This window comes from Colossoma macropomum, unplaced genomic scaffold, assembly GCF_904425465.1.
Source record: "Colossoma macropomum unplaced genomic scaffold, Colossoma_macropomum, whole genome shotgun sequence".
Classification (NCBI taxonomy): Eukaryota; Metazoa; Chordata; class Actinopteri; order Characiformes; family Serrasalmidae; genus Colossoma; species Colossoma macropomum.
The window spans coordinates 34300590-34328196 of record NW_023494784.1 but is presented as its reverse complement, the minus strand read 5'-3'; the positions used below and the strand labels follow the sequence as shown (position 1 = coordinate 34328196).

The 27607-nt window shown below is 39.1% G+C and overlaps 2 protein-coding genes across 3 annotated transcripts; one reads left to right on the top strand and one right to left on the bottom strand.

Moving 5' to 3' along the window:
• nme9 (NME/NM23 family member 9) lies at positions 1-16485 on the top strand. Of its 2 annotated transcripts, XM_036569710.1 has the most exons (18): positions 1-532; positions 2173-2230; positions 2348-2451; positions 2765-2836; positions 4522-4638; positions 4968-5043; positions 5130-5212; positions 6266-6358; positions 7392-7546; positions 9326-9534; positions 9997-10141; positions 10480-10587; positions 11400-11551; positions 12077-12221; positions 14209-14471; positions 14977-15072; positions 15299-15427; positions 16359-16485. In XM_036569710.1, exons 1-17 carry the CDS (start codon positions 500-502, stop codon positions 15424-15426), a joined length of 2037 nt encoding a protein of 678 aa, XP_036425603.1. In that variant the 5' UTR covers positions 1-499; the 3' UTR covers position 15427; positions 16359-16485. The 2 variants fall into 2 exon arrangements, with proteins under 2 accessions (XP_036425603.1, XP_036425599.1); XM_036569706.1 differs by lacking the exon at positions 16359-16485 and having other exon boundaries at positions 15299-16262.
• smarcal1 (SWI/SNF related, matrix associated, actin dependent regulator of chromatin, subfamily a-like 1) lies at positions 16282-27607 on the bottom strand. The gene is made up of 17 exons (XM_036569697.1): positions 26841-27607; positions 26414-26759; positions 24746-24796; positions 24272-24532; positions 24016-24066; positions 23312-23495; positions 21553-21703; positions 21199-21360; positions 19919-19984; positions 19531-19671; positions 19089-19307; positions 18674-18744; positions 18308-18410; positions 17751-17933; positions 17009-17109; positions 16822-16918; positions 16282-16556 (listed from the first exon to the last, which is right to left on the bottom strand). The coding sequence occupies exons 1-17, from the start codon at positions 27072-27074 to the stop codon at positions 16368-16370; spliced, it is 2610 nt and encodes an 869-aa protein (XP_036425590.1). The 5' UTR covers positions 27075-27607; the 3' UTR covers positions 16282-16367.

The window sequence follows — 27607 nt, the reverse complement described above, 5'->3', positions numbered from 1 at the left end:
TCTTTAAGTATCAATCCGCCTTATTTGCCTGTAACACAACAAAAACCGGCTGTTAAACAAGTAACAAGCTGCTAAAACCCTTTCCTGCAGAGTTTAATGCCAACCTGAATGGAACTTGTCCCTCCCCCTTTACCTTCCACTAATGCACCTGATCCAGTCAAACAAGGACGGTTGTATCAGACTGTACACCCTGCAGAAAGGATCTCCAGGGCCAGGGTAGGTGACCACTACTCTAGATGGCTTAAAACAGCATTAACACATGTTCTCCAGCAGGTGGAGCTGTAGGCGTGATGATCCGGGTCGCGGCGCATTGTGCTAAACTCCTTGGTAACGAGAAACGCCAAACATGCGCCGTATGCCGACACTGAGCCAGTTCGAGGAGAGAGTAACTTTTGGCCTGTAGTTTTAATTACATTGTGTCTTGCAAACATCATAAAAAGATTTGACTGAGTACTTTCATTTCAGTAATACGTAAATACTTCGCTTTAGAGGGACGTTGATGGCTGGAAAGAAGAAAGAAGTCAGTTTACAGGTAAAAGAACTTGACTCTAGCTAGTGCTTCTCTCAGAGCTGGTCACTGTTCGCCTCGAGGTTCAGCTGCTGTGTAGGAAAAAACATACTAATGCATAAAGCTAGAATATGTCAGTATACCGTGTTTAGACACGCTGCACTCCGGAGTTTGAGTTTAAAAGTGCAGGAGAAACCGTTATCTAGGGTAACTAGGTTAAGCTAGCTAGCTTACCGTGTAGCATCAGATAAGGTTTATTTCTTTATTTCTGTCTTTATTGTTGTGGGACAGCGTGGAGACTGAAATGGTCCACTGAGTTAAACCTGTAGGCGTGTCTGCCAGTCTTTTTCTCTGAATGAACATCTGGACCAAACCCATGCTCTCCAATAAAAGGATCCCAAGCGCCTGAGACCAAAGGGAACACTACTACAGGACTCCACTGTAGTTTACGGAGCCCCCCAAAGGACATGGGGGGAAAAATGACATGGGTTTTTGTATAGTGGGTTAAAAAAAACCTCCTACCTGTGGAATAACATGAGTTTTAATTTATTATCTTGAGATAATTATCTCAGGATAATTGTCTCGGGTCAAAAAAATTGTCAGGTCATTTCACAGACTTTTCACCTTTAAAAAAAGTCAATTTTTCCCCCATGTCTTTTTGGGGGCCTGTATAGTATAAGAATCCATTTTAGAGAAAAGGGATTTATTACATAAAACAATGAGGACCTACCTAATATTATAACATTACATTTATGTTGGTAAATATAAGGTAATGTTACATTACTTTACAATCATGTATGTCTAACTGAAAAACTACTGAAAAGTCAGTAGTAAGGATGCTTTATGATACCAGAATGATAAAAATTGCCTAGAAACATTGGCAGCGAACAGATGTAATTATGTTTAGGAGAGGCACTTTTATTTTATACAATATTATATTTTCCTGTATATGTAACCGCACAGAAGTATATTTTCTTGTTTGTGTAACTGTACAGAAATAAATGTTATATTTCTCCATCATAGTAAATGCTAATGTATATGTAGAAGTGGGCCAAACAGCAAAATTGTAATATCACGATACTTAAGTATTTTTTCCGACATAAGTTGGAACAAACAAAGTAGAGCCACATTTAGAAAATACCATCAAACACAATGAAATCCAATGATTTGAATTCAACATTCACATACTATGCTGTGCTGGTGGTAGAGAAGTGTTTTTCAGGTACTGACAACATCCACAATGTACTAAGAAAAGTGTATTGTGTTATATTGTCATGTAATTTACTACAATGACGATAAATACTGTCATATCGCCCAGCTCTGTGTGTATCAGCTTTGGCAGAGATGGTCATATGCAAAAGTTTGGACATTCTGGTCAAGTTACAAGTTTAAAGCAGAAGCCGTGCAGAACTCCAGCCCAAGCTCTTAGAGCGCTGTCCCCTCTGCCATACAGTCTCGTCTCATAATTCTTCACAACCGTTTGACAAAGACATGGTCCAAACTCACAAAATATTGGATATTGGCATCTGTCCACAGTCCCTGTATCTGTGCATCCCCAGTCAATACTTTCCATGCTATTAGAAGCTCATAATAGTGCATAGTCTCAGTCTGTTTGGGTTAACCTTATTTTCACAGTCTTGAAAGCTTAATTTTTTATATTTCAGGTGTCCATCAGTCATGACGAGCAATGGGGGGAGATGCTGGCATCAAAAGGGTTGACAGGTGAGAGTTGGAGAATGACAGGAGAGGAAGAGTTCTTTAACCATGTGATAGATAGGAGATAGAAATCCTTCTGCTTGTTCTCTTGTGAAGTGTCTGTGTGCTGTGTGTCTTTGGCAGTGGTGGATGTGTACCAGCAGTGGTGTGGACCCTGCCGTGCAGTCCTCAGCCTATTCAGAAAAATCAAAAACGAGCTAGGGGACGACCTGTTACACTTCGCCATAGTAAGCTAGTAAACAGATTTCATGTAGAATGGTTGTTGAATGTACATGTACAGCACTGCACTACTATTATTCATGAATTGGGTGGATTTTTGCTCAGTTTATACTCAATTTCTGAATTAAAGGACCACTCCAGTGTTTTCCAGTCTGATCTTTATCTGCCACATCTGTACTGTATGGTTGATTAGACAGTTGCCCATTGACTTTATTATTATGCCGATCTTCACAGTAACTGATTCTTTAGTACTTTTGCTCTGAACTGCTTTTTGAATTCTGCCCATTTATAATATTTGTTTTTATGTTTTAAACTCCGAAGGCAGAGGCTGACAGTATTGATGCATTGGAGAAATACAGAGGAAAGTGTGAGCCCACCTTCCTGTTCTTTGCTGTAAGCCCCTGAAGAGATCATTTTTCCTCTTTGTGCATTTAGACACATATAAATCACTGATAAAATGAAATATAAAGAACAATAATCAACTTAAAGATTATTACACATGACAAAAAACTGAACATCTGATGAGATTATAGTGCAGTGCCTTGCAAAAATATTCAGCCCCCTTTAAAGTCGTAAGATTTGTCTGGATTACAGATGACTGATATTTTGTGTTGCCATATTTTATGTTAACAGACTGACCCTCACAATTTGTAATTGTAATTGATTTAACATGATATTGGTTTGGTGGAAGAATATATATCCTGTATTGCTATCTGAAAATTGCTGTTTGCAAAAGTATTCATCCCCTGTGCTGTGTAAGTTCCACATTTACACAGATGAAAGATACTGCCCTAACAAGGACACGGTTGTCTTATGATTGGCCTCTACCTGTGAATCAAGTTCACCTTTTCTGGCTAAATGACCCCGTTAATTCAAGCACCATTGGTCAGACTTTGAATCTGAAGGAAAACTGTGAAAATGAAGACCAAAGAGCAATCTAAGAAAATTAGAGATAAAGTTATGGGCATGCACAAGATAAGAAAAGGCTACAAAATAATATCCAAGTGTCTGGACATCTCAGAGAGCTCTGTTGGATCATTTGTGAGGAAATGGAAGCTGCACAGCCACCTGTGCACAGATCAAGAAGGGTGCCTGTGAGGAAAGCCACAGAGAGTCCAACAGTCACTTTGAGAGAGCTACAGTTGCTACAGAGTTCAGTGACTGAGGCTGGAGTGAAGGTGCACCAATCAGCGATATAAAGACATATATACAACTGACCTGTATGAGAGGGTGGCTACAAAGAAGCGATTACTGAAGAAAAACATATTAAAGCTTGTAGAGTTTGCTAGGAAGCATCAGAGTGACCAAACTAAAATATGGTAAAAGGTTTTGTGATCAGATGAGACCACATGTTTGGTGCAAACTTAACAGTCCCCATTCCTGAATAACCACCATCCCAACAGTGAGGTATGGGGGTGACAGTTTGTTGTAGGGGTGCTTTTCTTTAGTAGAGACTGGGCATCTTGTTAAAACTGAAGGATGGATGTATGATGCAAACTACAGGGAAATACAGCAAGACAGCCGCTTTGTAGAAACGTCACCTTTCAGCAGTACAGTGAACCCAAGCACAAGGCCTAAGCAACACAGAAATGGTTGAACATCAAAAATGTGACTGTCCTATGATGACCAAGTCCAAGTCTAGATTTCAATCCAATCCTGTTTAAAAATCGCAGACCTCAAGTATCATCCAACCAACCTGAACAACCCGCATCAAATCTGCCAGGAAATATGAGTGAATATCTCTCAAACAGTGTGCAAAGCGTTAGAAACTACAGGCTTAAAGCTGTTATTGTAGCAAAAAGTGGTTCTGGTCAGTCTGAAGAGGTTGAATACTTATGCAAGCAGAATTTTTTTTAAATCTGCTGACAAATAATCAATTTTGACTTTGAATATTTACTTTAAGAGCATATTGGTTGTGTAAGTGTCATTTGTAATCCAGAAGCATCCAGTGATTTTTTAAGGATTTTGAATGCTTTTGCAAGGCACTGTAATTTATGACTGTGCTGCAAGTGACGAGTGAAAGCTGCTTTTATATGTTGTAATGTTTGTTTTTGTTTGTGTTGCTCATCTCCATGCAGGGTGGGGAGCTGGTGGCTGTGCTGCGGGGGGCTAACGCTCCTCTCCTGCAGAGAATAATTGTGGAGGAGTTGGCCAAAGAGAAACGGGTGCTGGAGCAGGGCATCGAGCGCATTGTGGTGAGCTAAATTCCACCACAAAAATTGCAAACTCAAAACAGTCCTCAGTAATCCTGAGTTTCAAAATGTGTTGCATAATGTAGGGCTAGTTTCACTGACATACATTAAGCTAGTCTAGACTAAACTGCAATGTAAATAGCATCTCATCAATAAAAATCCCTTTTAGTTTATGCTTAGTCGTAATCTGGGTCTGAGAAACAACCCTGTAATATTTTACTAGGCAAGTTTCTACATTCTCCCTCAAAAAGTCTGAATTTCCATGGCCTTTCCTTATTAAATAAATCGTTCTGAACTTTCTTGCTCTGAACATCTGCTATACATTGTCACAGGTAAAAGATGAGGGATTGGTTGAAGACGAACAGGAAGAGGATGCTGTGGCCCATCAAAATGATGAGGACATTCTTGGTATTCACACCTAATTTAATTCACACTTATTTATAGTACAGTGCCAACATACAGTGATGATCACTACTTTACATTTCCTCCTGTAGTGCCTGTTAACAGGTCTTTCACAGTGGCAATCATTAAGCCAGATGCTGTGGCACATGGAAAGACCAATGAAATCATTATGAAGGTAAACCCACATATAATATATACAAAAGACATGTTCTAATACTTGTCACAGACACATACAGTACTGTGCAAAAGTCAGAGACCACCCTTCATTTATTTAATCTCTAGTGAAAATGCCTGTTAGGTACAAGTTGTTCATTTTTCAAGATATGGTTTTGAGAAGATTAGATATAAGGTAATCTGCTTGTATAAGGACGGAGAAATTCAAAGGAAAATGAGTGAAATTACAGGAGTTTCATAACTGAAGTTCAAAAATGTATTTCAAGTTATAGAGACAACGGGACTCCTAACAACCATGCAAGATGTGGTCGACCACCAAAACTTTCACCATCAGATAAACAGTCCTTAAAGCTTTCATATTCAAGAAATAAGGGAAAAGCAAGCTCCACATTTGCTTCGGATCTGGAATTTTCTCTCCATCCTTCCACTGAGAGAAGACAACTCAACACTATGGGTCTGAAAGTCTGTGTAGCTGACAAGAAACTGTTGCTTGGAAAAGGAAGTAAACAAAAAAGGAAGCTGTTTATTGTTTCAGAACAATGAACTGACCACCCCAGAGTCCAGACCTCAACAACACGGAATGTGTTTGGAATTAATCCAACCAATTTCTGACAGAACTTTGGAGGTGTGGAAAAATATCCCTGCAGATTTCTTTGAAAAACTGAAAGCAAGTCTTCTGAAAAGAATGAAAGCTATAATAAAGACAAAGAACACACTAAATACTAAAAAGGTTTATATAATATTTAGTTGTTGAGGCTTCTGTGTAAACAAGCCCATAACAGAACTTTAACAGGCTTCTGTTAAATACATGTTTTTTGCTTTTGTTGTTGATGCTGAAAATGAGCTTGTACTTAATGGTCATTTTGACTGGACACTAAATAAATGAAGGGTGGTCTCTGTCTTTGGCACAGCACTGTAGAAGGTTTTTTGCTGCTGTAATGCTACACTTACAGTATAACATATAATCAACAATATGTTTTGATATCATATTGTGATTCATGTGCTTAGCTGTCTAATCAAGCTGTAAACACAGTGGTTATTTTTTCTCTCTCAGATTCAGGATGCAGGCTTTGAGATTCTGGCCCATGAAGAGCGAACTCTCAGTGAGTCAGAAGCTCAGGAGTTTTACCACCACAAAGCAGCAGAGGTACTGTCATCTTGCCTATGTACTGCAGTATGGCAATATTGATTACATTAATATTCAAGTAATGAGTAGGCAGAGTTCTGAAAAAAGACTTATAAAATAATAAAAATGTTTTTAAGAGAACAACTTGAGACAACTTAAGAGAACAATAGCAAAACCATGAATAGTCTTTCAAAGATTCCAAAAGTAATTTGTTGGAAAAAGATGGGAAGACTTTTATGATTTCACTGGGTTGAGTTTGATTATGTTATTGCCTATATTAAGTAAATAAACAGATTACCATACATATACATTCTTTTGTTGTTGCTTTTACGGAGTTGACAGTCATTTTTATTTCATGATAGCTCAGAACTTTACTGTAATATCACTGCGCTTACATTTACAATATTGCTTACTTAGTTACTGGAGACTTAATCCAGTTTCTATAGCTTGCACACACAATTGGAAAACTCAAGCTCTGTCCCTGGAGTGTCCACTGGTCTCTTGTTGCTGTAGAAGAAGCAAAAATGTAATAAAAATGTAAATTCTGCATTATTATTATTCAGATTTGCAACTAGTCACGATTCAAGAAGGTACTTTTTGTTTGTTTGTATGTTTGAAATATTTTACTTTAGTCGAGATATACTGTTTAGGGGCCCAGTTATCGGTTTATCACCCTCTGTGTAAAGCACATATAACTTTTCTGGATCAGTGCTTTGATGGTATAGGAATTATAGACTTCAGTTCCTGAAGGTGCCACACACTTCTTGCAGCCTGGAGCGGACAGCCTTGGCAGTTACACCAAAAGAATGCTACTCTTTGAAATGCAGCACAGCCAAATTCATTCACTGCCTCTGCTTTCTGCTCTTTGTGGATGCAGTCTGTGTGGAAGCCTAAGAATAGAGCTGCTGACTTTGTGCATGCCCTCTTGCTTTTGCTTATTCTGCAGAATCACATGAAACAGAGCCTCAGGTTGTCTTTACCGTAGGTGTGGAGTGTGTTTACCTCTCACCTTTTTTCTGTTTGTTGGTGTGTGGGTGTGTATGTATATTCTCAGCCATACTTTCAGGAGCTGGTCCAATTCATGTCCAGTGGTCCCTCCCATGTTCTGGTCATTTCTAGGCCTGAGGGTTGTGATGATGTCATTCCGGCCTGGCAGGAATTTCTAGGCCCGACGGATGTAGAGGAGGCCAAGAGAGAGCATCCAGAAAGGTGAAGTACCTTACAGCATTGACCCTTTGAATGGCTAAGGCCCGCCAGTAGGTCCAGACTCCCATTCCTCACACCTATAACTTAAGAATAACTGCAAGCATTTTTTTCCATATAATTTTTAAATAATACAGCTTAGGATTTTGAAAGGAAATGGCACCAAATTTTTAAACATTTGTACATAATTTAAAGTTAAGATGTAAAGTCAGAGTGGTTTGACATGAAACGTTCTGTTCTAGAGCAACTTACGGACTTGGTTACAGACTCCACACATGCAGAGAGATAAGAGAGAGAAACAGAAATACGTACACAGTTATGTAATCGCCTAGGCTGGGTACCATACCAGTAGTTTTTTTCCTGTTGGAGCACCTATTACTTACAGCCTTGGTGTCAGTAATCAAACTTCTCCTAAAATAAACAAAATGAATTTCCAGGGCACTCCTCCAAAAATTAAAACGACTTTGTTGTATCATGACTGTGAATAAAAAAGTGTACATGCCACAACACATTTTGCTGTAGGCTAATAAACTCTGTACTGGTGTTAACTTTGCACAAACCAGCAACGGTCACCTAAGCACATTATTTAAAGCAATTTATGCTTGTAATGTCAATGTCTGAGACACTGTTTAAGATTTGGCCTAAAATATGTTATTTAAATTCGTCAATGGTGGAGAGCTACATGCATGGCTTTGTAAGGCAAAATAATTTATTTTTCAGATTTACCACTATTTTACCATTATCAACATTTACAAATTCAATAGACACATGAAGGTTCACTGGTAGTTTCTCTATAATTCACCACATCACAATAAACCACTCTGAATGCTTCTGTTTACATCCTAACTATTGAATTGTGTATGAATTTAGAAAAAAAAAATTCTGTGGAATTCCTCTTTTAAGGGGTCAAGGTTAGTTGGCTAGAGATGGTGACCCTGACAAAATGATGGCTATAACAAGTTTTTGAAAAGTGTTTTGACTGACATATAATGGAAAACACACCTACCATGGAAGAAAGAGCAGCTGGAGATGTGCTTCTTACTGCCTAAAGTGGAGGCGGAGGCCTAGCATTTACACTGGTGTAGTACAATGGTTCTCAAACCAGTCCTAAGTGGTCCACATTTTTATTTTATCCCTGTTTGTTAGGAGTTGGGACTGGGCAAAAATACGGACTATCTTGGGGCCCTTAGGACTGGTCTAAGAATCACTGGTGTGGTATATGCAAAAGCATTAGCCTAATTTAAACCAACACTCCTGAAAATGTAAACTGTCTTTAAAAAGATACAGTTATGTTGTATATAGATTTGGTTTGCTAGTGGTTCGTTAGTGAGCTCTAAATATCTTGTTGCATAAGAGAAGAGAAATCAGGAAGAGCAGCTGTGTGTTCTTAGAGAGGAGGTCCCATATTGTTTTCACAGATTTGAGCGTTAACAGATATAACAGTATGCATCCTGTGCTTATCGCCAGCTTCCCCTTCTCTCTGCCCTCGCTGAGGAACCAGCAGTCACACCATCTGTTCTTCTTCTCTCTCTCTCTCTCTCTCTCTCTGAGTCTCTTTCCTTTTCTCTTTTTCTCTCGTTTTCTTTACCTCTTCTTTCTCTTTGTCTAGTTCTTCCTTTATACACTAAATTTGTTTCTCTAACTTTCTCGCCATTCCTGTGAACCTGGGAACCATCCCTGGACTTTTCTCCCTGTCTCCCTTTCCTGCATCTCTTTCATTCTGTCTTACTCATTATTCCTGCTCCTAACCATGCTCTTCTTCTTGCTCTTCTTCCACTCCTCCAGTCTGCGAGCTCAGTACGGATCAGAGACCCTTTTCAACGCTCTGCATGGCAGCCATGATGGTGAGCAGGCCAGTAGGGAGCTGGCCTTCTTCTTCCCCAGCTTCAGGACGGCGGTGTCAGGCGAGCATTCGGGCCTTGCCGGGCCGGAACCGGAGCCTGTGGAGAGGACACTGGCACTCATCCGGCCTGACGCAGCCAGAGAAAACAGAGGCATGTGCCAAAACCATGTCTGTGTGCACGGAAACGCAGGCCTGTAGGCACACACATGCGGAGTGAAAAGAGAGAGAAACAGAAATACGTACACAGTTATGTAATCGCCTAGGCTGTGTACCATACCAGTAGTTTTTCCCTATTGGAGCACCTATTACTTACAGCCTTGGTGCCAGTAATCTAAAGTCTCCTAAAATTAAAAATTACTTTTTTAAATATAATTCTTAGGTACCTATAATCTCTCTCTCGCTCTCTCTCTCTCTCTCTCTTTCTTTCTGTGTGTATATATATATATATATATATATATATATATATATATATATATATATATATATATATAGGCATACATTAGTTCCTAAGTAACGTTGTTGGGTCTTGTAAAAAGTCCACTAAAGTTAAAACTGGGAATTTCATTTTGTACTAACTTCACGCATTGAATTAAAGGCAATCTTGTGTTGACAGAGGAGATCCTAGCGAGAATCCATGAGGCAGGTTTTACAGTGGCAATGCAGAAGGAGGTGATGCTCACAGAGGAACAGGTGCGCCAGTTCTACAGTCAGCATCTGGATGAGGACTATTTCCCTGCTCTCCTCTCAAACATGACTAGGTAATCAGCTTTCAAGACTGTAGGACTCAACAGATTATGTTCCCCACTGTCCTTGACTGACGAAATAAATTCCTGTACAGCTTGCTTTCTACTACCAAATGGAAAGCATGCACACTTTCTCCTTTATTGGTTATAAGGCTTTTTTATGGCCAATTCCATAAAAGAAACTGGCCAAGATAAGGACATAAGGATACATAGTTCATTTTTCTTAACTGCAAAGCTTCCAATTTTAGCAATGCCTTTCCATGAAGCATTGCTCACAAAAATCTTTTTTTGTGATATTGTATATACTGTATAATGAATAAGGAGAGTGTGATAGGTTGTGTTGATGTGTGTAGCGGTCCTGTGCTGGCTCTGGCCTTGGCAAAGCAAGGGGCTGTGGATCACTGGCGAAACCTTCTGGGACCCAAAGACCCCACACAGGCGAAGGGGGAACAACCAGACTGGTATGCTGACGTTTCAGTTTGTAATAATATCAATCCAGTAATACCAATGGACATTGCAAATCCAATCTTAATCTACACATTTAAAAAAAAATACCCTTTTAAACAAATACATTTTCAAGTGCAAACTCTATAAGACGTTGCATCTGCCTGTTTACAATACTCTGCAGAAGTCAGAGACCACTCTTCATTTAATTTCTAGACAAAATGGCCATTACCTATAAGTTATTCATTTTTCAGTAGATATTCTGAGGAGATTAGATATAAGATAATCCACTTATGTAAGGGAGGGGAAAATCAGATATAAACATTCAGACATTTCCAAAACTGAAATTCAAAAAATCATTGCGATATACAGAAAATGGGACTTCTAACAACAATGCAAGACAGGGTAGAACACCAGAACTGTCACCAGCAGATAAACAGTACTTAAAGCTTTCATCTTTGACAAACAGGAGAAAATCAGGCTCCACTCTTGATTCAGATCTGAAAAATTCCACGTTTCTGTCCATTATCTTCCATTGTGAGAAGACATTTCAACGCTGTGGGTCTGAAAGGATGTGTAACTGTCAAGAAGCTGTTAGTGAAAAAAGGCAATAAAAGAAAAAAAAGAAAATCGGCTGGTGTTCTCAGAACAATGGACTACCCACCCCAAAGTCCAGAACTCAACATCATTTTCTATTAAATAAAAGATTTCTGCTTTTTTCTGACACTGAAAAATGAATAATTGAATGGTGGTCTCTGACTTTGGCCCAGTCCTGTAGGTCTATGTTCAGCCCTTTTTGCGTGTTTTATGTGTGTGTATGATTCTCAAGCCTGCGAGCTCAGTTTGTGGGGGCGAGTGAGCGTGTGAACCAGCTGCATGGAAGTGTGAGCTTGGAGGAGGCTGAGAAAGAGATCAGCTTCTTCTTCCCTAAAGAGCATACGATGGCTGTTATTAAACCTGACACTGCGGAGGAACACAGAGGTACTGTAACAATCCGTGTTGAGAGTGTCTACAACAATTTCCTACAATTCACGTTCTATTATTGTACAGGTGTTACTGTCTCTCCACACTTGTTCCAGCAGCTCATGGTTTATGGAGCCGTCGTATTCAGCTTATATAAACTATTTTTTTTTAAACACGCCAAATCACATTTACAGGGAAATAGTGGAGAGGGTAGGAAAACCTCATGTCTTATTGGCCAGAGTGGCCATTGGTCATGTTACTTGGTCATTTGAACCAAGTACTGTGATGACTAATAAGAAGTAAAACCTTGAATGCCCTAATTAGTATGATGTTTAATAATGCTCATTATAAACTACTGACTTTTAATTAGTCTAGTGTAGAACTAAAGTTACTAGAACTGATTAGACGAATACATGCAGTAGATAATCTGTATTGATGTCCGGCTTCCCAATATTTTGTACTATCTCTAAAGCATTTTAGCTCATTCCATGTCTATCATCTTATATATGACTCTGGGATTAATTTTGCATATCTGTTCCACAGAGGACATTCTGAGAGAGATCCAAGCAAGAGGCTTCACCATCTCCCAACTGCAGGAGACAGTTTTGTCCAGGGAAATGGCAGAAGAGTTCTACAAAGAACACCGAGACAAGCCTTTTTTCGGCCAGTTAGTGGATTACATGTGCCGGTAAGCTCACACACACACATGGAAAAACGTCTGCTCAAAACTGCTTTGCAAAATCCAAAGTATATCTGTCATACACTTCACTTACTGACTAGTGTAGGCGAATTATGTGTTGGTAAGGTCAGAATTTCAATTGCATGATAATAATCCAGAGTCAACCTTTCTAAATTGGACAGCTCACTGTAAGTTTGCCCAAAAATGTCTTCGGGGTTTGTCCCTGAGTCTACCTGTTCCTTGCAGTTTAGTTTCATCATATTGTACATTTAAATTCAGACACCTAAGATGTGCTCCTCCACTGAATTTGTGCAAGTGTCTGTTGGCCTCAGGGCCTAGGGGGTGCTGCATGTGCTGATTCTTTCTCTAGCATCAGCTGATCCTTGTGTCTCATTTGAATTCCTCTGAAGCTGGTTTGATGATTATCAGCAAAGATGAGGAGATTTTCAGTCAGATCTTTTTAAGGCAAACTCATGTACAGTGTGTAGAGTGCATCCTAAGGGCTGTAATTAGCATGAGGATATTTGTGGTGTAAGTTGGTATTAAAGATAAAATGGGAATGTACAAACTGTTCATTGTTGTTTTTCTGTTATGAATAAATTTAAATCACCATGTAGCATCAGATACTGATTTTGTGAGTTTGAACTATGCCTTCTATGTTGACGGTAGTATGAAGGGAGTCTGTAATTGAGGGAGGGGAGAGAACTCTGAGAAACTGGGCTTGAGCTAGAAGGGCAGACCCCCCTTTTTGGATGGTGGTAGGACTGACATAGGACCAGTGAAGAGATAGGATGGTGGTGGGGACTGTGGAAACATCATGGGAAATGGAAGGTGGAGATGGGAATTTATAAGGCGTTAGATTTGAAGGAGGAGGGGTTTCAAATTTCAATTATTCCGAAATTCCATTAAATGGAGCTATTTTTAAATCAATAATAATTAGTTAATAACTTGGCACCATTTTTGCTGTATTGGCATGTTAAGACAAAATACCCAACAAGCAGGAGATTCCACAAAACTAATGGTTGTAAACTGACCTTTAATGTAGTTGTCGCCAGCCCTTCTCCTGGTGATCTACATTTCTGCTGAGTTTAGTTCCAACTTGTTAGGTAAGGGGGTTGCATCTAACAAGCTACATTCCCTACCTAACACGAATGTATCTGATCCAGCCTATCTAGAAATCCCTACATCAGCAAATGTTTCAACAGACAAAAGAAAGCTTTTGTGTTTAGTGTTGTTTTGCTCTAATCCCCATAAACCCATGAACTATAAATCACTATGAAATAGGTTTGCACTGATACAGAATTGCGGGCTGATGCCGATATCCGATATTATCCAATACCAAGATATCAACATTTGTAAAAATGTAGAAATTGAGGTTACATGTACTTGGATAAGCATTACTGAGTAATATAATATTTATGTCTGTGAAGGTACAAAATTCTATATGCACTCAAAAAATCTGTACCTTTTAGGGTTCAAACGCTTCCACTAGGTTGGCACCCTCAGGGATACATATGGGGTACCTTTATTCAGGGAACAAAATATTTCATTGCAGTTATTTTTTTTTCTATTTTTATTACATTGACTCCATAAATCCTGTGTTGACTCCAGACTTTGTACCAATATGCCCCTTTCCCCAGATAAAGTCAATATACTGAATGCAGTGTACCTTTAAAGCTCATTCAGGTTACACAGTTGAACTTTAAGGACAATGTTGTGCCTTTGAAGATACATTTGCATTGTTTGTACCTTGGGGGACTAAAATGTACCCAGACCGTACCTTTTTCCTGACATTGTATATCATTTAATTTTTACATGTAACTGGAGAAATATCATGGCTAGTACATATTTCTCTTCAAAGAATACTAGTTGATTTTATTTAGAATCCGTTTTTGCCACTAATATTGTAATGAATATGCTAACATGGACAGAAAGAGCTGACTGTAGACTGTAGATCTGATCCAACTGATATATACGGGTCTCTCCTTTCCCACAGTGGTCCATGTACAATGCTGATTCTGACTAAAGAGAATGCAGTCGAAGAATGGAGGGCCATGATGGGGCCTACTGACCCCAGTAAGGCAAAAGAGACAGCACCAGAGTCTCTGAGAGCACGCTTTGCTAAAGATATCCTGGAGAACACTGTCCATGGTTCATCCAATGTACAGCATGCACAGGAGAAAATACATTTTATCTTTGGAGAGATCAGCTCAGAGTCTGAAGTCATAAGTGCAGAAGATGAGGAGCCCCCTCCTTTAGGTAATCTCATCAGTGGTCAGGAATTTTATAGCTAGATTACATTATAATGTACAATTAATGTAAAACTGTGCATTATATCTACAGGTTTAAGCAAATATCAACAAATTGAAGCTTAAAATGACCTTCAAATGATTAATAGGTTGAAATCACCTTCAGATGTGCTTTGTTGAGAACTTTTGTATTTTGATTTTCTAACTAAATTTTGATCAGTGATTCCAAGTTTTATTGCTGATTCTGTGTTGATATAGATCAGCACATTAGAGTTAACATGTACATAAAGGTCATTTAACAACTGACTGGCTGAAGATGAGTTGCTGCAGCTCTCTGAAAAGTATTTTGTATTCACCAAACTGTTCAGGGCTAATCTCAGGGCTGTGAAACTGTTTTTACTCTGGTTGGGGCTTCATTCAAAAAAAGGTTAATTCAGCCCTTCAAGAGAGGTTTGCAGTTCATTTGGAGAAAAGCACAGTGTTTAAGGGTAAATGTAAAATTGTTCATTCACTAGAAGCAGAAGAGAGCTTTGCAGAGCTGAAGAACCTCCAGACATCAAGATCACCCTCATTTAGTGAACTGAGGAACCAGACTGAGCCAAACAGTGAAGGTTTGTCAAACATGAGATAGAAAATGTTTTATACTGTATGTGTTTGTATTGCTGGTGATAAAATTAACAAAGCCTAACTCTACAAGCTTAGTACCGGACTGAACATGGTGTTAAATACTGATTTGAAAATCCTTTTTCCTTTAAACGAAACACAAACACAAATTCTTCATGTATGATAGAAACGCCTGGATAACTGAACTAATGAAAGCCTTTGATATTTGTACAGAAGCAGGAAGCCCTGCACATTTGGACCCAGAGGCAACAAAGAGCCAGCAAGTGTCTGCTGAATTAACCACAAACTCGTCAGAGCAAAGGGAAGCACAAGAGACGTCCACTCCCAGCAGTGGTAATTGAGGTCTGTGTCCCACTGGCACCACTGACATCTAGGTCTTAGAAAGAAATCATTATGCCTCAATGCTTTTTCAGTTTCCCAAAAGCACTGAGGCATAATGATGATTGTTACATGATAGAACAGGCATCACTGTCCACCATGAAACCACTACTCTTATGCTGAGGAAACGCAGCCATGTATGCTTCTTGACCAAAGACTATGTCCTGACCTTAGACCTCATGACAGTTTGAGCAAACTCCCCACTAAAACCTTTTTTCTTTAGTCCAGGATTAGGCTTAAGGGAGTGCTGAGCTGCAGTTATGCCTTTTGTTTTGTTAAGTTGTTAGCTTGCTGCTGGTCCAATGGCAAGATATAACCTTCCTTTTAAGTTATAAATTCAGTTAATCTTTGTTAATATTACACTTAAGCAATTTAGAGAAAAATCCGTCTTTAATACAAAATAAATACGAAATATTTCTGAATTTTGTATTTTAAGGGATGACTTGTAGGCAGCCTAAATGTTTTGAATTGACTTCACGCTGTTAGATTGACCACAACTATCCCTTGAGCAGGGTGACTTATCTGCATAGGAGTTGAGTGTCTTTTGTGACCTGTGTGATTCTCGTGTGTGCATTCTTTGGTTTAAACAAACCAGAAAATATTAATGTGGCTTTCTTTTTGCTAAATATATAATCGGTGAAAAAAGGTCCATTTATTCAGTAGCGTTTTACATGCATTTACTGCTTTTGCAGCAACTTTACCAACAATAATAAACCAACAATGCTTTATTAATGAACAATTCTCAAACAATATGTACAACAGTTAAGTCATAGCCATGTGTTCCTTATTCATGATATTATACACTCAACCCTATAAAGCAGACCGCTTATGAGGTTAAGTGACTCAGTGGCTCACAGCTAATTAGAACACAGTTTTGTTTGTTTTTTATTCTCAGCATATTGGGTTATCTGCTGAAGTAGTCTTCAATACGTCTTTTCTTGCTGGGGCTTTCGGAGAAGTGATTTTCCTGGTGACCTGAGCTTGTGTGCTCTGTATCCTCCCAGTCATTCACAGCCTCCAGAATTGATTCATCCATATCCTCCTCTGAGAATGACCTCTGGAACATCTCAGTGATGGTCTGCTGCTTGGGGTCCTTAGAAAGGGAGGAAATTACACAGTCTTTAGAGACCTATCAAGGTTCAACTGTTGGCATATAAGTTGTGTGGATGTAATCGTCCTATTTTTCAGAAGTATCTGTAAACTGATGGATCTTTAAATTCGTTACAGTTTCCATTTGTGCAATAATACAGAATTCGGGTTTCATTTTAATAGTGGCAGAGTTGTAGCATTTCTAGACTGACAGTTTCTTTTTTGGTAGTCTGTTGAGTTAGAGTGTTACAAATAAAGTTTTATCTAACCTTGCTACGAAAGCTGGCACACTCTGCCTTGTCTGAAATATTGGATTCAGACAGGCCGACTTGTTCTAGAACGTTCATCTTCTCCTGGATCATCGGCCTGCGGATAGAAAAGAGAGTGACCATGTCAAAACAAATAAGGGAAGCCAAATAGCATCGATCAAAGTACCTAAGAGAAGATTTCATTTACCAGAGGTAGTCATCAGCTGTGCCTTTGGCCACCAGGTAGTGAATGTCCACACTGCTGGTTTGACCAATTCGATGCACTCTGTCTTCTGCTTGAATTAATATCTGTAAATACATATATAAAGAAATAACGGGTGGGGAACATGGCAAAAAAATGAATAAAGAGTCATGAAGACTATATGCTTCATGATGTTTATTAGGGATTTGATAAATTGTAACAGACACAATGCACGTTTTTGTAAAACATAACCTCAAAAACTATGTACAATCACTTTTTTCAAGTACTGATTATCTGCACAATAATGTATCATGTTTTTTTTTGTTTATGATAAATACCATCATATTGTCCATCCCTACACCTGAATGCTTTTTACTAAGCCTGCATATTTGCCTCATTGTTCCATTTTGTCAAGTTTGTTTCATCTTCTGCTTGCAAAACTGCTCTTTGTCAGTGTCTTCAGAGCCAGACATTAAAGGCTAGAAGTAATTATGATGCTGTTCTATTCTGTGTCTGTGCTTTACTGGCCAAACAGGTATGTGGTACAAGGGCCAGTGAGCAGGGATGCTAAATCTGATGAGCAAATCTGGGGCAGTCTGAGCTAAAAGACTAAAATCCTAGAGAAAACACTGGACATAATCAAGAGAATTTACAGGGTTCAGAGTTTTAAATGAAGATCTATTAAAAACTCTTTTGACAAAATCAGCCTTCTTAGTCCCTCTGTTAGGACTCTGAGGAGCATACTAACCCCTGGGTTCCAGAAGAGCTCGGCAAAAACCACAAGGTCTGCAGCATGCAGTGTGAGGCCCATGTTCGCAGCTGTGATGGAGAGCACAGCTACACAGCTCTGTTGTGAGAACTGAAACCTCTCACACAACTGCTGCCGCTCAGCTGAGGGCGTGGAGCCATCGATACGGATATAACAGACCCCCTGTGGTGTGAGGGAACATCAACACAAAACATTGGTTAAGAACATTTCAACAGTCCAACATAGGAAAATATTTTTTGTGGAATAAGGGATGTACTTCACAATACAGAAAAATCATAGAAGAGCATGCATATACCAGAGTCACATACAAGTGCAGGACACAATACAACTGGGGGGAAAAAGACAAAGGATAAATGCCCTGATATTACAATGTCCCACTCTATAAAAAAAGCAGTAATTCACAACACTTCAGATGTCAAACCATCATTGGCACCTTCTTCCCATATTCACACAATTCCTAGGATTTTCAAAGCCCATTGAGATAATGTTGCTTTACTCACTCTGGTGTTGGTTGAATGGCTGTATGGAACTCTTACCTTATCAGTCAGCTCTTTGCTTATGCTGTCCAGGACCCGTTTGTGATGAGCAAACACCAGAAACTTCTCTCGTCCGCACTCCAGCATGTCCGATATGTACTCCCTAAGGGAAAGCACATAAGAAAAACAAGTCCATAGAAAAGCAGATTTCAGGCATTCAAGTCTCGCAGCTTTCTCTCCCACATTAACATTTAGTGAATGCCTGTTCACTAATCCAGTAAAAGTGAAGTCTCACATTTCCCAATAGGATCGAGGCATTTTACAGTTTTTTTGTTTTTTTAGCCAGCATATGTGCCCAAAGCTGAGTGTGCACTCTGTACTCTGCTGGAATGTAAGTAAACCATGACTGAGACCTGCGATACTCACATGATGGCTCTGATTTTGGCCTCTGCTGTGTGGTTAAAGAAGACTAGCAGAGCCTCTTTCTCCTGCATCTTCTGTAGAAACACAAACCCAAGTCACCATTCACTCACAGAGTAGCAAAATATGTTTGCAATATTTATGATAAGGCATAATTACTGTAATTTATGCAGTTACTAAGGCCTTAGAAATGGTACATCAATATTAGAGAGAGAAAATGCACATAGGAACAAAACTGCTGGATAAATAAATAAATTTAAAATAATAAAATAAAATTTGCATAATACAAGTTAAAAAGTGTAAACATGGCATCAATCACAACTACACTACAGCTTTGGGGCTATGACGTGCAACATAACTTTCTATGATTTTCAAAGTGCTAAAGAGTTTGTCTTTCTAATTACAATCTAAGGTCACTTGCATTGTGGCGTCCGCTGGCCAGCTCCTTGGCTGCAGCTGAGAGAGCAGCCTTGGTGCGGGCGTTGATGCCATCTGTAGTCACAGTAACCACTTTGCGCTGCTTTGCAGGAAGCTGTGAGAGCACGTCGGACTTGAGCCGTCTCAACATCAGAGACTCCTCCAACAGCAGCTTCAACTCAGTCAGGTTAGAGGAGCCAGAGTAGTCCCAGCCCCAGGGGAGCTACAGCGAGATAGAGAGGGCAAGAAAGGGAGAGAGGAAGAGGCAAGCGGGGAGGGAAGGAAGGAGGGAGAAAGATTAATATTAATGCTGGTGATGGAAAATATCCTAGTTACAGTGACATTATTTATGGCTACATCCATATCATTTCAGAACTGAACACAGAGTGGTAAAGTAACCTCATTTAAACTGATTAAAGCCCTTGAGCACTGAAGGGTTCCAGTACCTGTTTAGCGTCACAGTATCTCACCCCGAACTCATGGAAACGGGGGAAGAGCGTGGGCCTCACAGCCAGGATCTGAGTGTATAGCTCAGCCGGACGGGACATAGCAGGAGTTCCTGACAGTAGGACTACTCTCTTAGCTGCCTGCCGCATTCACACAGCATGAGACAGAAACAAAAAAACATTTTAGTAATACAGAAAGATTAAGAAAAGGCATCAGAACAAACAGAGTAATTTACAAAATCGTTAAGCATTTCAGTAGACTAAGTGAGGCTTCAGAGCAAGACACTATGAGCAAACTTTCATAAATGGTTCTGAGTCAGTGCAGACTAATTGTGCCTTTGTGTCTGGCTCCTGTGCACCCTGGAGATAATGGAGGAATTCATCAAACCTTCAGTAGAGGAAGAGAAGCCCTGCAGCGAGCCGTTTTAATGTTCTTCAGGAAGTGGGATTCATCCTGCAAATGCACACAAATACACAAACAAGAAGGAAAGAGATCAGGCAATGTCCATGCAACATATTAATACTAATATAGACACTGGTAGAAGTGTTAGATTATGTTTTTTGTTGCTTTTCTAAGTGAAAATAAATTAACACATCCTATACAGTGAACACACTTCTAGACATTTTACTGTACATTACTGTTTATTTGCTGAATTTAACATATAAGGAAAAAATTAAATGTGTGCAAAAGTTTAGATTTTTCCAATATGTTAAACTCGGCAAATAAATCGTAATTGTGCCAGAAAATGTGCAGAAGAATGCCATATTTAAGTTTGTTCCCTGCCGAGGATGTGTTTACTATTTTCGGTTAGAAAATCAACAAAACAGTTAATTTGATCAGATATATTAGTGAACAAAATGAGCTCAGCAGAATGTATTTATGAGTTTCAATAATGCAGTGACATTCTTTTCATTGTGCGAGTGCATAATTCACAGGAACCTGAACATGAAAATCACATGATTTCCACTGATTGTAAGCTGAACACAGTTCGCAATTTTCCTCACTAAGGCCCTGTGAGAGCAATAGTGGATGCATTTTTCAACTCTTCTGCAAATGTAGTCCCCTTCACCCTTATACTGCTGTTACATCTTGTCTCGAGGGAACATTAGATTTCCACTTTGTTCTTGCTTTTGTTAGTTTGCTGCTTATTGATTTATCCATAGTTCTCTCTCAAGCACTTCCCAGTCTGCTGAGGGCATCCACTAGTGCTAACATTAATGACATTACTGGATATTACTTTGCTTAAAACTCCACGACATTCAGTGATTTACAAGGTTCACCATTGCAGTAGATGAAAATAGCTTTGGTTTTATCACATGGCTTCTACTTCTGTTTACAGCTATGCAATGTTCTTTTGTCCAGTCTAGTAACTTGATAAGATGTTTGCATGATGCTAACATATCTTTGTGAGGGACTACATTCAAGGGACAACTATATCTACAAGCATGGCACAACAATCAGTGAGATAATATAGGAAAAATACAGGAGAAAATATAAGAGGCTTGCCAAACAGTTCATTAGATTGAGATCAAGAGGGCTATATCCTGTCCCATCTCAGTCATAGGATACCCTCATTGAGCATTACATTTCTTGCCTTCCCTAAGCTACATTTAACCTCATGTCCTCTCATTTGTTTCATAAGACTACAGCTAGAAAGGGCAGCATACCATGATGAGCACGCCGAAAGGGTTGGCTAAATGCTGCTTGTCCATCTTGCTGAGCAGGTCATAGCTGATGATGTTGACCAAACCAGACCGAAGGTTGTCTTTGCCCTTCACCACCACGTTAATGCGGTCTGCAGCTACCGAGGGCAACCAGCGCCGAAACGCCTGACACAAAACATTCAAGAAAAGAGAAACAGAGTAAATATATGAAGAGTAAAATACATTTAATCCACCAGATTTAGCAAATGGTACAATAGAACATTTCTCTCAAAGGCTTTTAATAGTTACAGCCCTGTAAACAGGCTTTCTTTCAGGGATTAAATTCTTACTCTTTTGTCATGTACATAAAACTCTTACCTCTGCCCATGTGAAGCGAACAGAGGAAGGAGTGACTACCAGCAGCGGCCACTCTTTCCTATAGTAAGCTGCAATACAGATGGCTTGTACAGTCTTTCCCAGACCCATATCATCAGCCAGGAGCAGACGGCCTTCTCTGGACACAGCAAAGCTAAAAAAACAAAACAAAAAAAACATGAATTTACATTGCACAGCTTACAGCTATCAATAAATGACATTTTTAGCTCACATGTTTATTTGATTTATATCCTTTAGCCGCTGTAGGACCCACAATATGATATCACAATACCTGAGCCATGATACGACTAAATTGCAGTTTGACGTTACAGTGTTTCTGATTCTTATCTGGAATGGGGATCGAACATAATCAGACCGTTACTTACAATTTCTCAGAAATTAGTCTAGCAACGGACTTAATACAAGATAAAATTATCAATTAGAAGAAAAAAAACACAAACACACTGACACTTGGGTCTCTGTGTGCCGATTTTGTTTTTAAACCTAACACAACAATATCATCTTATATAACAAAAAACAATCGTTGGAAATGAATCATGTTATCGATTAGTAGGCTTGATGTTTGCACTTCATTTACCTGACTGACATGGGAAAGAGAGACGTAACTGATAGAGGGAAACACAAACAGTGAAACTGCAGTGCAAGGTTGTGCACAACAGAAAAAAAAAAAATATATATGTATATATATATATATATATATATATATATATATATATATATATATATATATATATATGAAAACACTTCACATTAACTTCATCTACGGAGACAGTTTCCTATATGATATGAAAAGCAGAGCACCGCAGGCAGCACCACTGTCAGATGCAAATGTTCAAGAGAAACACTGGATGGTGAGATACTAATCTCTTATTGATGAGCTGATTTAGGTCTCCATATCTGACAAGGCTAATTAGTGGACCGTTAGTGTGTTTTGTAACGTCATTAGAGGAGTAAAACTGCCATAGAAGATTTGTTTGTGTTGTTATTTTATGGTTTCCATTGTTTCGTGAGAAATGTAGAAAATTTTACTGCTGTGTCCTTGGTACACCGTAAAAAGTGGCTCGTCAGATCTCAAGTCAAGTCAAGTCAAGTCAAAGTTTATTTATACAGCTCTTTTTACAACAGGTGTTGTCACAAAGCAGCTTTACAGAACAATCTGGGCCCAAGCTCCCATGAGCAAGCCAATGATGACAATGGCAATGAAAAACTCCCTAAGAGCAAGAGTCTTACTCTTGATCTACTTAAAAAAAACACTTCATGTGGTAACAAGCAATTGAACTAGTTTTATTCAACTCAAAAAAATAGTTTCATTCAAAGTATTTATTTAGGTTGAATAAAACTAGTTAATTTACTTGTTAAGTAATTTTAAGTAGATCTGATGAACCACTTTTTACAGTGTAAAAGCCATTTTTAGAAAATATGAATAAGATTGTGTATGTGCTTTATGTTTTTTGAATATTCCTTGTATTTTTAAATTTGCTGAATGAAACATTATTGCCAGACTAATATCTGTAGCTTTGTGTTTCCCAACTAACTGATTTATTGAAGTTATAACGGACCAACTAATCGAGTATGAAAATAGTTTTTTATTGCAGTCCTATATTATGCTGCGTCAATCTTTTTCTCCCACTCCTAATAACCTTCAAAAACATCTTGCACATGAAAGCATATTAAATGCAGCAAGACAACCACAAAGACTACAACAATAAAAGCCACATAGCTGGACGTGAGTGGAACCTACTTGACACCGTACAGCTGGAAGGGCATGAGGCTGCGTGTAAGAGTGGGGTCGACACTTGAGAGATCAGCCTCAGGGATCTCTTGAGCTTTAGACTGGCTCTTCTCAAACTGTGAGGAGAAGGCCTGCAGCACAGCGCGTGGCAGCGGTTCAATCTCCACAGCTGAAATGTCGTTTAGAGCCTCCACTGGTCACACAGATCACCAAAAAGAAGAAAAGCAACAGTTTAATCCGCAACTTGTGCACTGAAAGGCAGGGGTGCCCACATCTGATCCTGGAGATGCACCCTGGAGAGTTTAGTTTCAACCCTAATCTAACACACTTGTTCACATATTCACACAGTTTCTGTGAGCAGTAATGATTTTTTTGGACCTGTTCCTGTATGGTCATCGTAAATAAGAGAGGTATCTGATTCTAGATCAACATTCCTAGCTTCATAAATATGGGCCCAGATCCATATTTGAGCCAGCTGTGCTGGTAGATCACTGGAACCAGCGTTAGCACTACTTTTATAAACTAGTAAGCATTAATATTGGATAAATATTAGTTTTAAAGAGATCCATAAGAAGCATATTGCCAATAAAAACCTAATGACCATATCAATAAAGCTCTCAAATCAATTCATTTGTATGTACTGTTTCATCACAGTATGCTTTATATCTGCTTAGGACTGTTTCAACGTCTGTTAAACTGAATTAAATACTCACTCAATTTTCCATAATCCTCAAGCAGGAAACTCCATTTTCTTGTTTTCATGTCTTCAATAAAAGAAAGCAAGTTTATTCACATGTTACACTGAATTTATTTAATTTCAATTCAAACTAATTTAAGAGTTTCAGTTGCAAGCATTAAATGGGAGTCATTAACCAACAAGTGTAATTATTTTTGTTTCTATAATATTATTATCTTTGAAGATCAAAAACTACATTTTTACTAACAAACTGATCAGACACCAAAACTCACCATAATTCCTTGAAGGCATCTGTTTGAAGATACCTATAACATCTGCATGGTATCCAATATCCACTTCCAGGCGAGAGCGGGAAATGAGGGTGCATTTGCCCTTCACTGTGGCCCCAGGCTTCTGCCAGCCTTGGCACAGTTTCATCAGGGCAGCCAGGGCAGCGGCGTCTTTGGGGCGGCCACTGGAGGCAGACAGATCCAATCCCTCCATTCCTTCCAGGGCTTTCAGAGATACAGAAGGGATGCCTGCTGCCTCCTCCACTGAGAGGAAAAAAATATACAATAAGATGCACCGTAGCATCCTGAAGCTCCTGACACCCAATAATACTACAGAGCTTCAAATAAAAAAAAGATTCATACAAAACTGTAAAACTATGTTAAATCTCTACTGTGGGCTTGTTACTGTAGCTTGTGTAGAAAGCACAAGGGGCCTGTTAACAGATGTGATATTTGTAATGTGCATTTAAAACCTACTCAAGAGCTTATAGTACTCAAGGCTGAAGTTCCACATCTTGGTGGCCGGGTCTGTAAAAGAAGTTGTATTTCTGTAATGAGTTTCATTACAAATAGGAAAGCAAATAACACAGCAAGTCAATATAACAGTCACACCTGTGTATGAATCAAGACTTTCCAAATGCAAATAATACATTAAAACCTTAAGACGAGCTCAAAAAAGGAAATCTGTTATTCACAACAAAAAGCCTATTAGAATGCAAATGTTAATGCGGAGTACATGATTTAACTACAACTACTTAATTACTGTAATTTTCCATTAAAATGCAATGACTTCTGCCTGCTTCATGCATGTTTTCTGATTTTTGTCCCTCATACAACAGCAGGCAAGAAAAATATTAAGCGCAGGATCATTCCTCCAGCACTGTGCACTGTTTGATAAAATAAAACATAAATGTGGACTGTGCAAAAGTTACAGCATATTTTATATTTTATTTTTTCCAATATGCTAAATTCAGCAAATAAACTGAAACTGTGCACTATAATTTGCAGAAAAGTGCCATCTTTATATTTGTTATCTGTCAAGGATGTGCTAACTTAGTTTCACTCAGAAGAAGAAAAAAAAAATCAAACTTCTGCATGCGACTATAATCTCCATAGAAAAGCACTGCCAATAGAATGAGACACTCTGGAGCAGCTGCATGTGAGCCCAAGGTCACGATGCCCAATGCCAAGAATTGGCTAGAGGGTATAAAGCCCCCCCTCCCTTTTCATTATCTAACATCAGTACCTGACCTCACTAACGCTCTTGCGGCTGAATATAATGAAATACTCACAATAATGTAAATGTCTACTGTAAATCCTTCCCAGAAGAATGAAGGCTGTTACTGCAGCAAAGGGGAACAAACTCCCTAACAATAACCTTAATTTTGGAAGACATGTGGGACAAGTGGGTGTCTACAAACTTTGGGCATATAGTGTAGCTTTTATGTAGAAATGTATATGTGTATATATACACATATACATATACATATTTCTCAGTTTTAGCATTTGATATGTTGTCTTTATACTATTTCCAAAATAAATATAGGGTTTAATCTGCACATCATTGCATTTAGTTTTCATTCACATTTTGCACAGCGTCCCAACTTTTCTGGAAATGGGGTTGTATATATAATGCATAGATACATACATTTACACACACACACACACACACACACACACGATATACCCTTCCAGGTGCTAAAAAGTTCAAAGGTGTAACAAGCTACCATAAAATAACTTACATTACAAATACATTCAAAGGTCACTTAACATATTAAAACTTTGTCATTTTCTATACAATAGTATAATAGTATTTTTAGACACTTTATTCAATATGACTAGAATTCTGTGAAGTTATTAAATAGTAAAAGTGTAATCTATTCACATACATTTTTTGCCAATTAAATTGATCGCAATTTTTGAAATATGATAAATTCTGGATATTTGTTTTATTATAACTTTATTCCCTATGCCATGCCACTTTCTCAATTTGCACTGATTTACTGATTCCAAACTTTTTGTATGGTAGTGTAAGACTTCTCACATCTCACATTACAAGTATATAACAGATTACTTATGTTTAAACATATGGATCTGCACTATGTGCTCAAGAGTGAATTTCTAGTTGCAGTTACGTCTTCTTACCATAGTTTCTGGATGGTATATTCTTAAACACTGCGATGAGCTCTGCATGGTAGCCGACCTCTACTCTAAAACGCTCCTCTGAGTGTGGCACACATCGCCCCCTCACAGACACAGCTGGTTTCTTCGCAGGCCCAGCAGTGACAGTGTCTGAAGGTTTAGCTGTCTGCTTCTCAGAAGTCTGGGTAGTCGTCCCCTGGCTCTGTCCATAGAAACTGCCAGCCTCGAAAGTCGACTTCGCTCCATCAGATTTGGGCCCAGGAGGGTTGAAACTAACTGAAGTGGATGCCTGAGACTCATTACTTGGAAATGATCTTTTAGGGAGGGGAAGAGGATCTATGAGCTGGGCCTGAGAGAAAAGACAAACAGAATACAACTGGGTATGTAGATTATTACTGAAGGACACAGTGAAGCCACATATTGTTCATACCTGTCTTGCAGTGGAAGTGCTGCTTGTTGAGGGCTTGGTTTCCCGGTTTACAGGAAAAGGTGTTGTGTATTGTTTTGATGGTGCTGGGGAGACATGCTGCTTTGAGAAAAGTTCGTTTTGAGCAGGCGGAGCTTGAAGATTTCCCTGTGCAAGTCTCTCAGCTCTTCTCGCAAGCGCTCGCTGTCTGTTTTCCTCGATTTTCCTCTGCTGTTCCGGGGTCAGGTTGCTTGACATCCCTGCTAGAATAATAAGTTCCGAGCATTCACCTTCCTCTATACCAATAGCAGCTACTTAGACAGCTAGCGATCCGCATCCAGCCCGACTTAAAGTAAACAAGCGCAAACCGCTGTAGATTTAGGTAGGTAGTTAGTTAGTTAGATACAGTGTTTAAAGTACATCTGAATCTGAATCTGCTGCACTGTTTGTTTGTCGCTGTGTGTGAGTGAGTGAGAGTGTGTGTGAGTGAGAGAGTGTGTGTGTGTGTGTGTGTGTGTGTGTGTGTGTATGTTTACATCAACTTCGTCGTAAAAGCGCAGCAGCTTCTGGTTAGCTCTGAGCTGCTAATCAACTCAGCAAGGCGGTTTTCCATGCGCTAAACTGGGCGATAAAAGGACACCAGTACCCCGCTCTGCGCTGATAGGGCAGGACAGATCCAATAATGTTTAAAATCATTAACTAACAGATTAAATCTCCAGTCCAGCTCCCGCTCACTCCGCTCACTCCGCTCACCTAGCTAAAGTTTTCAACTTCGACGCGTCACAACCGGA

Bases quoted from the DNA above. Each gene is read 5' to 3' on its own strand.
- nme9 (XM_036569710.1), top strand. From the start codon at position 500: ATGGCTGGAAAGAAGAAAGAAGTCAGTTTACAG. The intron at 6,359-7,391 runs GTACTGTCATCT...GTATATTCTCAG, and splicing joins ACCACCACAAAGCAGCAGAG to CCATACTTTCAGGAGCTGGT. The intron at 15,073-15,298 runs GTTTGTCAAACA...ATATTTGTACAG, and splicing joins GACTGAGCCAAACAGTGAAG to AAGCAGGAAGCCCTGCACAT.
- smarcal1 (XM_036569697.1), bottom strand. From the start codon at position 27,074: ATGTCAAGCAACCTGACCCCGGAACAGCAGAGGAAAATCGAGGAAAAC. The intron at 21,361-21,552 runs GTAAGAGTTTTA...GTTTTGTGTCAG, and splicing joins TTCGCTTCACATGGGCAGAG to GCGTTTCGGCGCTGGTTGCC. The intron at 18,745-19,088 runs GCAAGTGACCTT...GTGTTTCTACAG, and splicing joins TGGCCAGCGGACGCCACAAT to AAGATGCAGGAGAAAGAGGC.